This window comes from Mirounga leonina, unplaced genomic scaffold (assembly GCF_011800145.1).
Source record: "Mirounga leonina isolate KUSES-001 unplaced genomic scaffold, KU_Mleo_1.0 Mir_153, whole genome shotgun sequence".
Classification (NCBI taxonomy): Eukaryota; Metazoa; Chordata; class Mammalia; order Carnivora; family Phocidae; genus Mirounga; species Mirounga leonina.
Window position 1 is genome coordinate 817569 of NW_023270387.1, and position 15922 is coordinate 833490.

Genomic DNA, 15922 nt, shown 5'->3' on the forward strand with positions numbered 1-15922 from the left:
ACAGGCCTACTTCAAGACACAAGAGAAATTTCAAATCAACATGGATACCTATAGAAGCTGAAAAAAGAAACAGGCCAATAAAAAAAAAAAAAAATCATTGAAACCAGGAGTGATTTTTTGAAAACCTAAATAAAATTGATAAAGCTTTAGCCAGATTCATCAAGGAAAAGGGAGAAGTCAAAATCAGAAAGTCAGGACACGTTACAACCGACAGCACAAAAACACAAGGGGTAAGAAGAGATTCCTATGAATAATTATGCCGACAAACTGGACAACCTAGAAGAAATGTTATGAATTCCTAGAAACATATCATCTTCTGAGAGTGAACCAGAAAAAAACAGAAAATTTGAACACACCAATTACTAGAAAAGAAGTTGAACTGGCAACAAAAAAACTCCCAACAAAAAAAAAGTCCAGGACCAGGTGGATTCACAGGGGATTCTACCAAACATCTGAAGAGAAATTAATACCTACCCTACTCAAACTATTCCCAAAAACTGAAAAGGAAGGAATGTTTGTAAATCCATTCAACGAGGCCAGCATTACCCTGATTCCAAAACCAAAGACAGTAATAAAACAGAGAACTACAGGCCAATACCTCTGATGGACATGGATGCAAAAATCCTCAACAAAATGTCAGCAAACAGCGTTCAACAATACATTAAAAGGATCATTCACCACAACGAAGTAGGGATGCCATGATGCTTCCCTATCTACAAATCAACGTGATACAACATGATGGACAAAAATATCATCTCCATAGATGCAGAAAAAGCACTGAACAAAAATCAACATCCATTCATGAAAAACTCTCAACAAAGTGGTAATGGGGGAGCATACCTCAACTGGCCATATATGACCGATCCACAGCTAACATTACACTGAATGGTAAAAAGCTGAAAGCTTTTTCTTTAAAATCTGGAACAAAATAAAGATGTCCATTCTCGCCACTTATATTCAACATAGTAAGGGAAATCCTTGCCACAGCAATCAGGTAAGAAATAAAAGGCATCCAAAGTGGTAAGGAAGAAGTAAAACTTTCACTCTTCACAGATGACATGATACTATATATATAGAAAATCCTAAAGAATCTATCCAAGAAATATTAAGATAAATGAATTCAATAAAGTTGCAGGATACAAAATTTATATTCCTGAATTGGTTGCATTTCTACATACTAGTTACAAACAAATCAAATAAAAGTCTTATTTATAAAAAAGAATAAATTATCACTTAAACTAAATCACTGTACTCTGAAAACTATAAAACAATGGTGAAAGAAACTGAAGATGACACAAATAAATGGAAAGATCCACCACGCTCATGGAACGGAAGAATTTATATCGGCTTACCTCATTTTATTGCACTTCACTTTACTCTGCTTCAAGGATAATGAGGTGGTTTTTTTTCCCCTCACAAAGTGAAGGTTGTGCCGATACCACTTCATCAAGCAATTCCACTGATGCCATTTTCCCAACAGCATTTGCTCACTTTGTGTCTGTCACATTTTGGTTATTCTCACAATAGTTACAACAGTCTCATTTTATTTGTTATGGTGATCTGCAATCAGTGATAAAAACTTCTGGAAAGCTCATAATGGTTACCATTTTTTTGGTAATAGAGTATTTCTAAATTAAGGTATGTACATTTTTAAAGACATAATCCTATTGCACACTTAACAGACTAGGGTATTGTGTAAACATAACTTTACATGCACTGGGAAACCATCAAATTCATGACTCCCCTTATTGCAGTCGTCTGGAACCAAACCTGCAATTTTCTGATGTATACCTACATTGTTAAGATATTCATACTGCCTAAAGCAATCCACAGATTCAATGCAATCCCTATCAAATAGAAGAATCCTAAAATTTGTACCCTGAAAAGCCAAAGCAATCCTAAGAACAACAAAGCTGGAAGCATCACACTCAGATTTCAATCTATGCTACAAAGCTATAGCAATCAGAACAGTATGGCACTGTATAAAGACAGACATATAGATCAGTGGAACCAAACACAGAGCCCAGAAAAAAACCGCATGCTTAAATGGTCAATTAATCTAAGATAAAGTAGGCAAAAATATACAATGGGGAAAAGACAGCTCTTCAATAAATGGTATTGGGAAAACTGGACAGCTACATGCAGAAGAATGAAACTGGACCACTTCCTTACACCATACACAAAAATAAACTAGATTAAAGACTTAAATATAAGACCTGAGATCATAAAACTCCCAAGAGAAAACAGAGGCATAAACTTGTGGACAGCAGTCTTAGTAGTATTTTCTGTACCTGTCTCCTCAGGCAAGGATAAAAAAGGCAAAAATAAACAATTTTGACTACATCAAACTAAAAAGCTTTTGCACAGCAAAGAAAACCATCACCAAAACAAGAAGAAACCTATTGAATGGGAGAAGACATTTGCAAATGATTTATCTGATAAGGGGTTAATATCCAACATATAAAGAATTCCTACAACTCAACACAAAAAAATCTGAATAAAAAATGGGCAGAAGACCTGAATAAACTTTTTCCCCCAAGGAAGACATACAAATGGCCAACTAACACATGAAAAGATGCTCAACATCACTAATCATCAGGGGAATGCAATCAAAAACCACAATGAGCTATCCCCTCATACTTGTCAGGATGGCTATTACCAAAAAGAAATAAAAAGTGTTGATGGGGATATGGAGAAAAGCAAACCTCATGCACTGTTAGTAGGAATGTAAATTGGGGCAGCCACTACAGAAGATGGTACAGAAGTTCCTCACAACATTAAAAAGTAAAACTACCATATGATCTAGTAATTCCACTTACAGGTATTTATCTGAAGAAAATGCAAACCATAACTCGAAAAGGTACTGCATCCTTATGTTTACTGCAGCATTATTTCCAACAGCCAAGATATGGAAGCAACCTGTGTGTCCATCAACAGATCAATGGATAAAGAATACATAATGAGCATGGATTGTACAATGGAATACTACTTCACCATAAAGAATGAAATCTTGCCATCTGCAACTATATGGATGGATTTAGTGATATTATGCCGAATAAAATAAGTCATAGAAAGAGAAATGAAATAAATTAAAAAAAAAAAAAGAAAGAAACAAAAGAGACTCAAATGCAAGAACAAACTCATGGTTGCCGGCAGGGTGGAGGCTGGGAAGATGGGTAAAACAGGTGAAGGGGATTAAGAGGTACAAACTTCCAGCTATAAAATAAAGAAGTCACAGGGATTTAAAGTACAACACAGGGCGTATAGTCAATAATGTAATAACTGATGACAGATGGTAACCAGACTTATTGTGGCGAGCAATCTGTAATGTATATAAATGTCAAATCACTCTGTTGTACACCTGAAGCTAAGTTTCATGTGAACTACAGTTTTAAAAAGATAAAGAACTCCTACAACTCGACAGCAAAATGTCGTTAATCCAATTAAAATGCGCCAATCACCTAAACAGACATTTTTCCAAAGCAGATATACAAATGGTCAATCAATAAGTACATTAAAGGATGCTCACCATCATCCAGTAAAAATAAAATGCACATCAAAACCGTGATGAGGTGTCCTCTCACGCTTGTTAGAATAGGTAAGATCAGAAAGACAGGAGATAAATGCTGGCGCCAATGTGGATAAAAGGGAATCTTGAGCGCTGCGGGAAGAACTGTTAAAGTGGTGCAGTCGTTGGAGACAACAGGATGGAGATTCCTAACAAAAGTGAAGAACAGAAACACCATGAGCTCCAACAGCTCCACTTCCGGGTGTTCATCCAAAGGACACGAGATCACAGTCTCTAAGAGATACCTGCAGCCCCATGTTTTTGCAGCATTATCTACAACGGCCAGATAGACATGGAAGTGACCCGTACGCCCATCAGTGGATGAATGGGTTAGGAAGTTCTGATATTTACACAACGGAGTATTATACAACCACCAAAAAGGACGAAACACCACCATTTTCAACAACGTGAATGGCCCTTGAGGGCATCACGTTAAGCAAACTAAGTCAGAAACAGACAGACACTCCATGATCTCACTTACATGTGGAATTTAAAACAAAGAAACCAACCAAGCTCAGAGAAAAAGAAACAGCTTTGGGGTCGCCAGGGCAGGTGTAGGGGAGGGGAAGTGAAGAGGTGTGCACAAGGAACAAACGTCCAGGTGTGAGGACCAAGGGTGTGATGCACAACGTGGTACCTCTGGTTAACACCACCGCATGACACATAGGAAAATTCAGAGTAAACCCTCCCAAGTTCTCATCATAGAACAAAAAAAGCATTTTTTTCTTTTTGTTTTGTTTTCTGGGTTTGTTTTTTTTTCCCCCTATCTCTGAGGGGATGGGCGTTAACTAAACTTACTGTGGCCATCACTTCACAGTGTAAGTCAAATCGTTATGCTCACAGCTTGAACTTACACAATGCTGTATGTCAATTATTCCTCATTAAAACCGTAAAAAAAATGAACTTTTAAGTGTAACACTGGCGTTACGATAGTTTAAAAAAGAGGGTCCTCATGTCTCTATGTAAAATAGGCAATCTCAATATGTGCACCTTTATGGTAAAAGCCACCAGAGCAGTCTTTCGACAAAGGTTTAAGCTTGTTTTCTCTGGAGAAAGTCATAAATGATTCACATTAATGATTCCATCGTCTGTCCAGTCACTGCTGCTTTTCTCTTTTTTACCACACTGTGAGGTAAACAGAGTTAACAGGGATTAATTAACTTGGGATGACTGCTTTAATAGGAAATTTTCACAGCGCAAACAAGAACAATTGTGAAGAACACGTGTTAAGATTGATATAAACAGGAAACACCTAGAATGGGCTTCAACTATTCTGTACAGCTTTTCATGTAAATCATTCTTCTGGTTACACAACTTAAAGAATTTGTCCATTTTTGAAAGTTAGTCCCTATCCTTTCTTGGTAACTACAGGGCTCTTATCAAATCTAAACAATGTTAATCAAAATAACGAAATCCTCCGACTACTAGCATCACGGCTATTCCATTCCCCCGTGTCCTGTCCACCTCCGGACCTCATGGGGGGTGCAGCCCAGCATGAGGATCACTGGATTTTCTGCCTAACCCCACCACGCAAGATTTTATACTTCTTTTCCAAAGAAGTTAGAAATGTGTTGTTGTCGTTGTGTTTGCTAGAAATGTTTGTAAAAGCTAACCTCCAGCGCCGACTCTGCTCGGGCTGCTTGGAAGCACCTGCGCCCCCAGACTCCAGCCCACCCCGAGGTCACGACTCTCAGCCTCAGCTCCACGCGGAACCCCAGGCACGTTCTAGGCTTCCTCCTCCCCACTCAGATTTTAGGTGGGACCCAGACCGGTGTTTTTTATGTTCCAGGCAATTTTAACGTGCTAAGAAACTTGAAAAACATGGCTTTAAGACTTCTTCCAGTTTTAAGGCTTCATAATTTTAAAAATAAAAATGGAGTAGTGGAACTAAAAGATGACCACTTCTAAGATTTATCCTGCAAGAAACGTCTTTAATAACCGGGTCACCGACCGAGTTCAAACAGCTTCCACAGTCACCCCACATCTGTCTCCCACTCGAGGAAGCCCAGTACAGGGCTTCCCCTCCACGCCCGACTCGACCTCATTGCCATTCTCGGCCCTCCCTCCCAGACTCTGCCTGCCCTGCCCTCCAGCCTGCAGTCATCACTCGGCTGTTCTCAGGCTTCACTTCTCCACCTGTAATTATCCCCCAGGCCTGCGGGGAACAGGTGTCTGGTTTTGACAGGGCCAAGAAGCCCCTTGAGCTCAACCCCAATACCCAGCTGCCCATGTGCCCTCCACACCTGCTGCTCCAGCCGCCGCTGCCCTGGGCTGTTAGCCATTCGGGCGGCTTTGTTTAAGATCCCGCAGGGGCTTCCCACCACACTGCTATCCAATCCAAACTCCCTGAGGGGCTCCAGCAACCTTGTCCCCTCCCCTCCCAAACCCCCATTCCCCACATCACCTTCACGATGCTCCCTCACGTCTGGGCAGAGCTCGGATGGTCCTGCCTTGCCACAAGGTCCCCATCCTGACCCCGGGACCTCCAGCTCAGTGGGAAGACTGACCGCAGCAGGGCCCTGGCGAGCCAGGCCAGGTCCCTGCTATCCTCTGGGATCTGAATGGCCCGGTCTACCCCCTTCCCTGCACATCCCATCAGGGCCTGCTCCGAGACTTGATCAGAAGATAAGCAAAGCAAACAGCATTGTGCTGGAACTTAGTAACACAACCGTAGCAACTCCCGAATTAACACTGAAGCCCCGTTCTTCCTAACTGTGGAGGGCATGGCGAGGGTCACCTTGACAAAGGAGCTCCCAGCTAATCCCCCAGGTAAGGCTGCGGTACCAAGCATAAAAACTGGTTTCCTCCTCCCAGAGCATGTTTCTGCTTGTTTCAACAGAAATGTATGTGCGGTCTGGTGCTGAGCACTGGGGACGCGGTGGCTGACGTCGGCACTGCCCGTGAATGAGCTGACCTGTGGGCTGGGGAGGCCCACTTACCCCCTCAGACAGATGGGGTCCGCTGAGGGCCTGGAGCTGGAGGCTGGAGACCATTCCCCGATGAGGAAGGGAAGCTTGTGCACGATCGGAAAGCTGAAGGGGTGTTACCAGGTGAAGGGGCGGCGGGGGGCGCCGAGCTCTTCGGGACCCAGAACAGAATATGCAAAGGCACTGTGGCAGCGAAGGCGGACAAAGGAGGGAGTAAAGAAAACGCCATCGCGGCCAGACAGCAAGGAGGGACACATTCGGATTCTAGCTTGTGCCAGGTGCCACTTAATGGCAGGTGCTTTACATGCTCCCTCATTTATCCCACTAGACACTTGCATTTTATCAGTTTTTTAAATAGAAGGAACTGAGGCACCAGAAGGTTAAGTAACTTGCCCAAGGCCACTTAAAAGTAAAGCAATAATTCTTCTATCTTCCCTGAAATGAAACAGGATCCACATCTTGGGTGGGTGGGGAGAACATGAAAAGGTAGGGAATTACATTCGCCGTGGAGGGAAAGCAGTCAAAGCAGCTCTTACCCAACAGGTGATGGAGTAAAATTGTCACTTTTCAACTAGCTGTTTTCACCTCCTAGGCCGTAACCGCAGTGAAACGTTTTACAGGAGAGTCTTAGTTCCTTTTTTAAGAAACGGTGCCCATGTAGTTAAGTTTGGAGTTTAAAAAAACCTAAAAACACTTGGTGGGAATAATCTGAATGATTTAAAAAAATACTTTTCCAAAATTTCCACAGGAACTATACACTGTTTTCATCGTCATAAAAATTAAGAAGGTACAGACAAGCTAATAAAATGTCAGCCTAATTAAACAATGGGCAAAGGATTTGAACGGACATCTCCCCAAGATGGGAGAAGGAGCTCACCTTCGTTAATCAACAAAGGAAAGCAAACCAAAACGCAGTGAGATTTGGTGTCATACTAAACCGGGGTTCCCAAACCCGACGTCCACCAAGCAATTCCTGGGACACCAGCGTGTCTGAGGACTGTTCTGACTCACCCGCCTGAAACAGCGTGGGATCCCACGGGTGAGGGCCGTCCCGTGAGAGCACCCTGGCCCCCGTCACAGGACGCAGGCTGAGCTTCACCCACTGCAGTGCGGAGACTCCAGTGACCTCTTCCTCAGGTTCTTCTCCTTTGCTAGAGCGGCTCACAGAACTCAGGAAGCAGCAGCTGGGGCAGAAACACTCGGGACCAGGTCGGGAGGGTGGGAAGGGCGGAGCTCCCCGGCCCTCCCCGGGGGCCGCTCTCCCTGAATCTCTACCAGTTCACACACCGGGAAACTCCCAACCCACGCTTGTGGGTTTTTATGGAGCCTTCATCACAGAGTCATGCCTAAGTCATTAGCCATCGGCTCCCCGAACCTCCAGCCCCCTCCCCTCCCAGAGTTTGCAGGGGGTGGGGGGAGACGGAAAGCTCCAACCAGTTAGCCACGTGGTCGTCCAGCCCCACCTTTGGGCGGGGTCCTAAAATCACCTCGTTAGTGTAACAAAAGACACCTTGATCACTCTTACCTTCGGAAACTCCTTGGGTTTTAGGAGCTGTAGGCCAGGACCCACAGAGGAAGACCAAATACTTTCGGGGAATAGATTTCGGTCATTCGAATGACCCAATATGTATTTCCTACAGATCTCAGTATGTCACACACTCACTAAGACAACCACGTCTGTGGATAAAACCACACCAACTAGAGATGCCAACATGACTGGACCAAGGCTCTGGGGCGCACAGGCAATTCCGCACGCGCCACATCGGGACGGACGGCTCTGAAACTGGCTCGGTACAAATTATGCCCAAGGAGAGAGCTTCAACCTGGAAGGGGGTCCCCAGCACCTCTCGGGTTCCTCTTTTTGGGGAACATCAGTGATAAGTGGTCAAGGGGAAGGTGTATCCTGGATGACACTGAGCTATGGTCTGGCCACTGATGAGAAACGCTGTCCATTCTGAACCACGTCACATTCCCTTGTAGCTTTGCCCAAACCTGTTATGAAAAATAATCTGGGGGGCGCCTGGGTGGCTCAGTTGGTTAAGCGACTGCCTTCGGCTCAGGTCATGATCCTGGAGTCCCGGGATCGAGTCCCGCATCGGGCTCCCTGTTCAGCAGGGAGTCTGCTTCTCCCTCTGACCCTACCCCCTCTCATGCTCTCTCTATCTCATTCTCTCTCTCAAATAAATAAATAAAATCTTTAAAAAAAAAAAAGAAAAGAAAAATAATCTGGGCATGTGACCTCCTTACACTATAAAGAATAAATTCAGCCATCCACAGACCCTAAAATAGAAGCCCTCTGACTATATCTAAAATGGGGAAAATTATTTTCTCTATAAGCTAAAAATGTGCAAATGATCTACTACAATACATTAAAAAAAAAAAACCCTCCCATAACTACCCAACAATAATCATTATTACATTTTGGGTAATCGGTGTAGTCTTTTTGTCCGCCCCCCTCAAATGAAAAATTTTCTGTAGAATTACTAAAACTCAGTAAGACCCTGTAGAAAAGAATGTCAAGGTATGGCTATCCCCAGATAATGACTAGGGCATATAAGGAAATACAACCCTTCCATATAACGGAGAGTGACCTCAACTCCGGCTTCTCTGACCTCGAGTATCCGTCCCACTCCGCGAAAAATGACAAAACAGCTGTAATAAAGGATCACCCTGGAGCACGGCCCAGTCATGTCTGCAGACCCTGTACAGCGGCTCTTTGGTAAGGTAAGGTGGGAGTTACAAAATATGCATTTGGTGCCATGGTTCAGGTCAACCAACGTGTGTGCATTACGTCCTGTGTACCAGGCACAGCGTTGGGATGAATAAATCATGGAAGCCACTCCCCAGGAACTCAGATGAGCCTCAAACCCAACAGAGAAGGGAGGAGTGCCAACCCCGATGTGGCGAGCCGTGTGAAGCGACGGGCGCCCCAGCTGCAGGCCACACCGCTGGCCGTGCCCACGTGCCCCAGGAGCCGGCGGCACACCACACGGCAGTCTGCCAAGGAAAAGTGTGATTTTCCTTTTGGAGCTGATGCCCGATGAACCGTGCTAGGTCAACAGCACCAGAGAAATTGGTAATGTTCAAAATCAGTGTTTCCACAATTAGAAGGGTCTACGTTACCACAAAAGACAAAACAGTAAGCATCACATCCTACAAAAATACACAAATTCAACACGTTACGTAAGGCTTTTCAAGATCAAAGACGATCTGCGAAGAACATGCTAACGGTTATGGGAAGTGTTACACACCGAGGAACACATCATTGCTGTAAGAGCTGCATCATCTGCTGTCTTTAGAAAAGTGCTGTGGGGCAAGGCTTTCTTTTGTTCTCCATGAATTTCCCTGCGCTAGAAGGGGCAGGTGCAACACCCCACGGACCCCGGAGGTCCTCAGCGTCCGGTGCTGAGCTTTAACAGCGGTTCACACCCATGAGCGGCGGTATTTCAAAGGTAAGACACAGCGCAGTTGCAGGAAACGCGGTGAAGGGGCAGAGACTGAGGTCCGCGGAAGAGAGCTTCAAATCCCGAACGTGCTGTGCGACCCCGGGCAGGCTGGTTAACCCGCTGATGTTCAGCTCCCTCCTGTGTCACACGGAACCATCCTCAGTTCCGCACTGCGCGACGAGCAAATGTACAAGAAGTTTCTTAACATTGTAGGCTCTCAGGAAAAGACACTTAATCATCTAATAAGATATCAAAAAACAAAACAAACAAACCAGGTCCTCCACACGCCCGGCAATAATCATGATTACATCTCGCGGCAACCTAGCTAGTCTTTTCTCCCCAAATGAAAACTTTTCCTGTGCAGTGACTAAAGCTGAAATAGAAGAACATGCTCTGTGCGGCCGGAAGCCAGTAGGCAAGGCAGGGACGGCAGGGAGAGCGTGAGGCGGGCAGAGCGCGGAGACTCCCCAGCGGGGCTCAGCGGTGCGCTCACAGACGGTTACCAGCCTACGTGTCATGCTGTGTGTATCTTCCCACAACGAAATGAAACTAAAAACCCCACCACGACTGCTAGAGGCCAGGGCTGGGATGAGTTTGTGCCCTCAGCCCCTACACTGTCGCAGCATGCCGCGGATGCCCGGTAAGTACCACTGAATGGGAGCCGACCAGCGGGGCTAGTGACAGGTCTGGGCGCCCTCGTCTAGTTCGCACCTCAGTCCGCGCTGAGGAATCAGGACCGGGAGAAGGAAACGAACCGAAACCTCGCTGACCGGCTGACTGCTGGCCCTGGGGACACCAGCGTGGTTCCTGGACCCTTCCACGCTGGTGACCTCAGAGACCAGAGGATTCGGGGACCTGCGGCTCGGGCTTCAAACCTACCTTCTGCCTCCTAGATGGCCGAAAACCCACTGCTTGAACCTCTTTAAACTCACCTGTTGGGTTAGCACTGTGGTTTCCTGAAGGCACCAAATTCTGTGTGTTTGGAGATCCTATAAAATAAAAAAAAAAAAAGAAAAAACGTCCCGTGATGAAAAAGCATTTAACACTGATGTAAGAACAGCGGCGACAGGTTGCGGCGATGTGTGGGAGGCAGACACCCCCCGAGAAGCTCTCCTTCGCCAGTACGGCTACAAAACACACCTGACCTGCCAGGAAATCTAGGACTGGATTACTGGGGTTTTCAACACAGAAAACATTTGGCTTAGGTAACAAACGCTTACATCCCACTCACTATGCCCAGCTCCTGCAAAGTTCATTCACTTACACGGGGACACAGAGATTGGTGAGAGAAGCCACTTTCCGTTCCTCCGAGGGGACTGGGCCACCTGGGAGGGGCCCTTTCGACGCAAGGGCACCCTTGGGTCTCACACCACCAAGACCCCTAACTTCACACCATGGAGAGAAGATGAAGGTAGGATTTTCTCTTTTTTCCCCACTTCCCCTCGGGCAACCACCAGTTTGTTCTCTGTATTTTAGAGTTTGTTTCTTTGTCTTTTTTCCTTTGTTCATTGGTTTCTTAAATTCCACATACAAGTGAAATCATATGGTATTTGTCTTTCTCTGACTGACTTATTTCACATAGAATAATGCTGTCTAGCTCGATCCACATTGTTGCAAACAGCAAAATCTCATTTTTTATGGCTGAGTGATATTCCATTACCCACCCCCATCTTTATCCACCCATCCACCAAGGGACACTTGGGCTGCTTCCATCTTTGAGCTGTTGTAAATAATGCTGCAATAAACAGAGGGCTGCATCTATCTTTTCAAATAACTGTCTTCATTTTCTCTGAATAGACATCCAGAGGTGGAACTGCTGGATCACACGTAGTCCTATTTTTAACTTTTTGAGGAACCTCCATACTATTTTCCAGAGCGGCTGCACCAGCTCGCGTTCCCACAAACTGTGCATGAGGGTTCCCCTTTCTCCGCATCCTCGCCAACACCTGTTGTTTCTTGTCTTTATTCTCACCATTCTAACAAGCAAGAAGTGGTATTTCCTTGTGGTTTTGATTTGCATTTCCCTGATGATCAGTGATGTTGAGCATCTTTTCATGTGTCTACTGGCCATTTGTATGTCCTCTTTGGAAAAATATCTATTCGGGTCCTCTGACCATTTTTTAATTGTATTTTTTTTTTTGGTGTTGAGTTTGTATAAATTCTTTATATATTTTGGATATTAGCCCCTTAGGATTTTCATTTTTAATTGTAAGACTTCTCATAGAAGTATGATTCTTTTAACTTTTAACTAGTACCTTAAGATTTGGAAAAACTTTAGAAGAATTCTATGCCCCTTGTCAGAGTGGTTTATTCAACCTGGGTCTTTGTATAATGGGATATTAAACATAATACACCACACAAGAAGACAGCAGGTATATTATTGACAAAGGTAGCACTCCCCAGCCAAAAAACCCCTCAAAGTACAAAGTAAGCAAAACAACTTTGAAGGATCTATCTTTACTGTGTGTGCAAATGTCTTCCTCTTAATGCAACTATTCCATTTATCATAGTAGGATGTGATGTGAAGTTTAAACCTGAAAGGGGCGCCTGGGTGGCTCAGTTGGTTAAGCGACTGCCTTCGGCTCAGGTCATGATCCTGGAGTCCCGGGATCGAGTCCCGCATCGGGCTCCCTGCTCGGCGGGGAGTCTGTTTCGCCCTCTGACCCTCTTCCCTCTCGTGCTCTCTGTCTCTCATTTTCTCTCTCTCAAATAAATAAATAAAATCTTAAAAAAAAAAAAGATTAAACCTGAAAAAGATCAAGGTCAGCAGACTAGTCTCTGTAGAATGAGAAAGACCAGTCATGCCGCAGACTAAGGCAGGCTTCAGGGACTGATGAAGCAGTGACTCTTGGTTAAAACAAGTCAGTGCACCAGCGTCCTGCACCGCCTCAGCTGTATTTAGCAGCTGGTATCAAATACTTGCCAATGTCGCGAAGAGCGTCCTCCATGCCAGGCCTCCTGGGGAGCATGTCACTTCACTAGGTCACCCAGCTCTGCCGACAATTCTGGGACACGAAGACCATATGCAGTGACAGGAAGTGAGGCCCACAAAAGGCCACCCAGCTAGGAAGTGGCAGAGCCTGGATTTGGACCAGGGTGTTTGACTGCAAAGCCCGTTCACGGGAGCGCCTGAAGGAAGTGCTGATTTTCTACTACAAACCTGCTTGTCCCCGGGCTTCTCCGTTGCTGGGTTACCAGCTGTTCAACCCCCACCCCAAGAGGTCAGCCTCGGTTCCTCCCTCTTCCCCACTCCCTCCTCCAGTCCATTAGCAGGTGATTTCAGTTTCACACCCCCCCCCCCCAGAGAAGGACTCCATGCACTTATGACATGCCGCTGCCTTCTGCCTGGACCACAGCAGGAGCCCCCTCCTTCTGTCTCCCCGCTCCTGTCACTCCTACGACGCATCATGTCCCGGCAACTTTGTTGGCTTAAAAAAGGAGACAAAAGCAGATGGTCTTTGCAGCTCTAGGACCTTTCTCCTTTCTCGACTCAATTACTTATGACGCACCTACTGCGGGTAGGTACTGGTTTTGTATCCTAGGAGACAAGGAACACCACGGCCATCTAACTACCAAGAGGCTGATGCTTTACTTGACAGAGACCAAGTATTAACATAGACCCATGCGCTGAATGGAAGAAAAGAAAGTTACATTCATGAAGAGGCACGGACTCAGTAAGGATTAATTTACTCTCCTTACTGGCTGCCCATTACGGTGGTGTCTGGTGCGGGAAACTCACTTTAGATAGGCCCTGACCCCCACCCCAGGCCGACAACGCTTGAACTACAGCTCGGCTTGGCTCACCTGAGAGTTGACAGATGTAATCAAGAGAGCCGGAAGTGGCCTTCTCCTGGCAACCTATTTGAACTCTTGAATACTACATTTCTGAGGCCACTTTGGACTTCTGTGCTAAAGGCTCAGTAAAGTCCCTGCTTTCCACTAGGGCTGTTCAAGGTGGGTTTGTCACTTGCCACCGAGAGTCCTGATGAACGGCCTCCCCCGGCCACGCACGACCACTATTGGCAGCTTTGCTAACTTGCTCATTGCCTCCCCCACCCCTCCAACTGACGGTGTTTATGAAACTACAAAGGAGACTATGCAGGATATTTTAGAAAAAGAATTCCCATGTTTTTATCTTCTACAATATCGTGGACTATAGCAGATTGTACACTTAAGCATTATCGACTTGAACAGCCAACACCACCTAAAGTGCCTTAGTGGCAAAATGGTGAATTAAGAGTTGGGATTTTTAATCTCTGAAATCAAACAGGTATTAGCTGTTTTACTTTAAATAAGTTAGTCAATTTCTAAGCCTCAGTTTTTTTCTATTTATAAAATGGGAATAATACCGTGAGGATCCAACGGGATGATGTATGAGCCTCAACTGGCATAATGGGGAATACACAGGAAAAATGCCTAGTAAAAAATACTGTCTAAGCTCTAGGATGATTGTTAAAAACTACTGGATTTCATAATGACACTTACTTGTTTTGAGAAATTCTCTATAGAACCTTCTTTTACTCTAATTTCAGTGACATTAGAGTCTGTAGAAATGCTTTCCAGCTCATGTTCATTATACTCGTTCATGAAATGAAGGCTCTCCTCTAGGAGAGCCTTCATTCCAAGACTTCCAAATAGCACTGGCCCCTAGAGAGACTTTAAGTAATAAACAGAACAAACAGTATTAAAATAGCGCCCCCCAATCTGTTATTAGGGCAAAAAAAAGTAAAGCAAGGATACTTAGTTTCTCTAATCAGTAATTCATCAGAGAAACAATAAGGTTTCCTTTCACAAAATAAGGAATAAAAGAAGGGAGACCTTCTATAAGTATTGGTATAAAATTAGCACCAAAATAGACTGATTGGGTCCAGATTGTTCACCTTACAGTGAAACATCTCATAATATTGAAAATATGATGGGTGTGATTTACTGATCATTGTTTCCTTAAATAATCTCAGAATCAGGTCTGCAAAGCCGGCTTGTGACATGCACAATTCAGCAAAGGAAACAAAAAAATCAGCAAAACAAACGAAAACGGTGATTGTCGAACTCAGCCAAAGCAGGTGTTGTGCCCGAACTGACACCTTTATCTTTTCCTGGATAAAACTAATCTCAGGCTAAACAAACAGCCGATGGACAGAACTTCAACTACGCAAAACCTGGGTCGCTGTTTACCCGCCATTCCCCAGTGACGCGCCTGCTCCAATAGCTGACCAGAGGAAACGGGAATTTGCAGCAAACCTCGCTCCCCGGCCTCCTCCCCGAAGGGTTTTTGAAGTCCGCGGCCCCCGCCCCCCGAACCGCCGCCTCCCGCTGTTGAGCGCCCCGACCGCGCCGCGGGCGCGCACACCTGGCAGCGGGGGCCCGCGGACTGCGCCGCAGCGGCGCGCCGCGGCAGGTGCCACGGCGCGGGGCGGGGGCAGCTCGCGCCCCCCACAGGCCCCCCCGCAGCGTCTGGGGCCTCGCGGCTGGAGAGCGTGGGTCCGAGACCGCTCAGCCAGTCGCGGAGGCGCGGCGTCCACCCCGCTACTCTCAGAGGGGGCCTGGCGGCACGGACGTCGGGGGAGGGGCAAACCACGGCCTGCGCCCGCCGCCGGAGGGTCACTCGGCAGGTGACGCGCGCTCGGCCGGGCCTGCGCGCGTGGCCGGCAGAAACCCGGGGCGCCGGCCCGAGCCTCAGCTTCCCCGGGCCCGCCCCACGCGCGCCGCCCGACGCGCGCACAGCTTTGCGGGGCCCGCGCGGGCGCCCCCGCCGCCACCTACCTTCCGGGCCCGAGCCGTCCACGGCGGCCTTCAGCAGCGCCAGCACCAGCAGCGCGCCCAGGATCAGCGCGGCCCAGGCGCCGCGCGCGCCGACTCCCATTGTTCCGAGGGCAGGACGCGGCCGCCTCGCGGCTCCCCGACCGAGCGTCCGCGGCGCCACAGAGCGGCCCCTCTGCGCACGGGCGCCGGCTCCGCGTCGCCTCCCGCCGCCGGCCCCC

At 46.5% G+C, this 15922-nt stretch overlaps 1 protein-coding gene across 1 annotated transcript in view; it reads right to left on the reverse strand.

Annotated features, from left to right (window-relative positions):
- TMEM123 (transmembrane protein 123) overlaps positions 1–15916 on the reverse strand; it is a 58246-nt gene extending 42330 nt beyond the window's left edge. Inside the window, exons 1-2 of the mRNA XM_035008800.1 lie at positions 15705–15916; positions 10874–10930 (exon numbers count right to left, since the gene is read on the reverse strand). Of these exons, the coding sequence (XP_034864691.1) occupies positions 10874–10930; positions 15705–15804 (157 nt within the window). The 5' untranslated portion in view covers positions 15805–15916. The remainder of the gene's footprint in view (positions 1–10873; positions 10931–15704) is intronic.
- Positions 15917–15922: the final 6 nt, after the last annotated feature.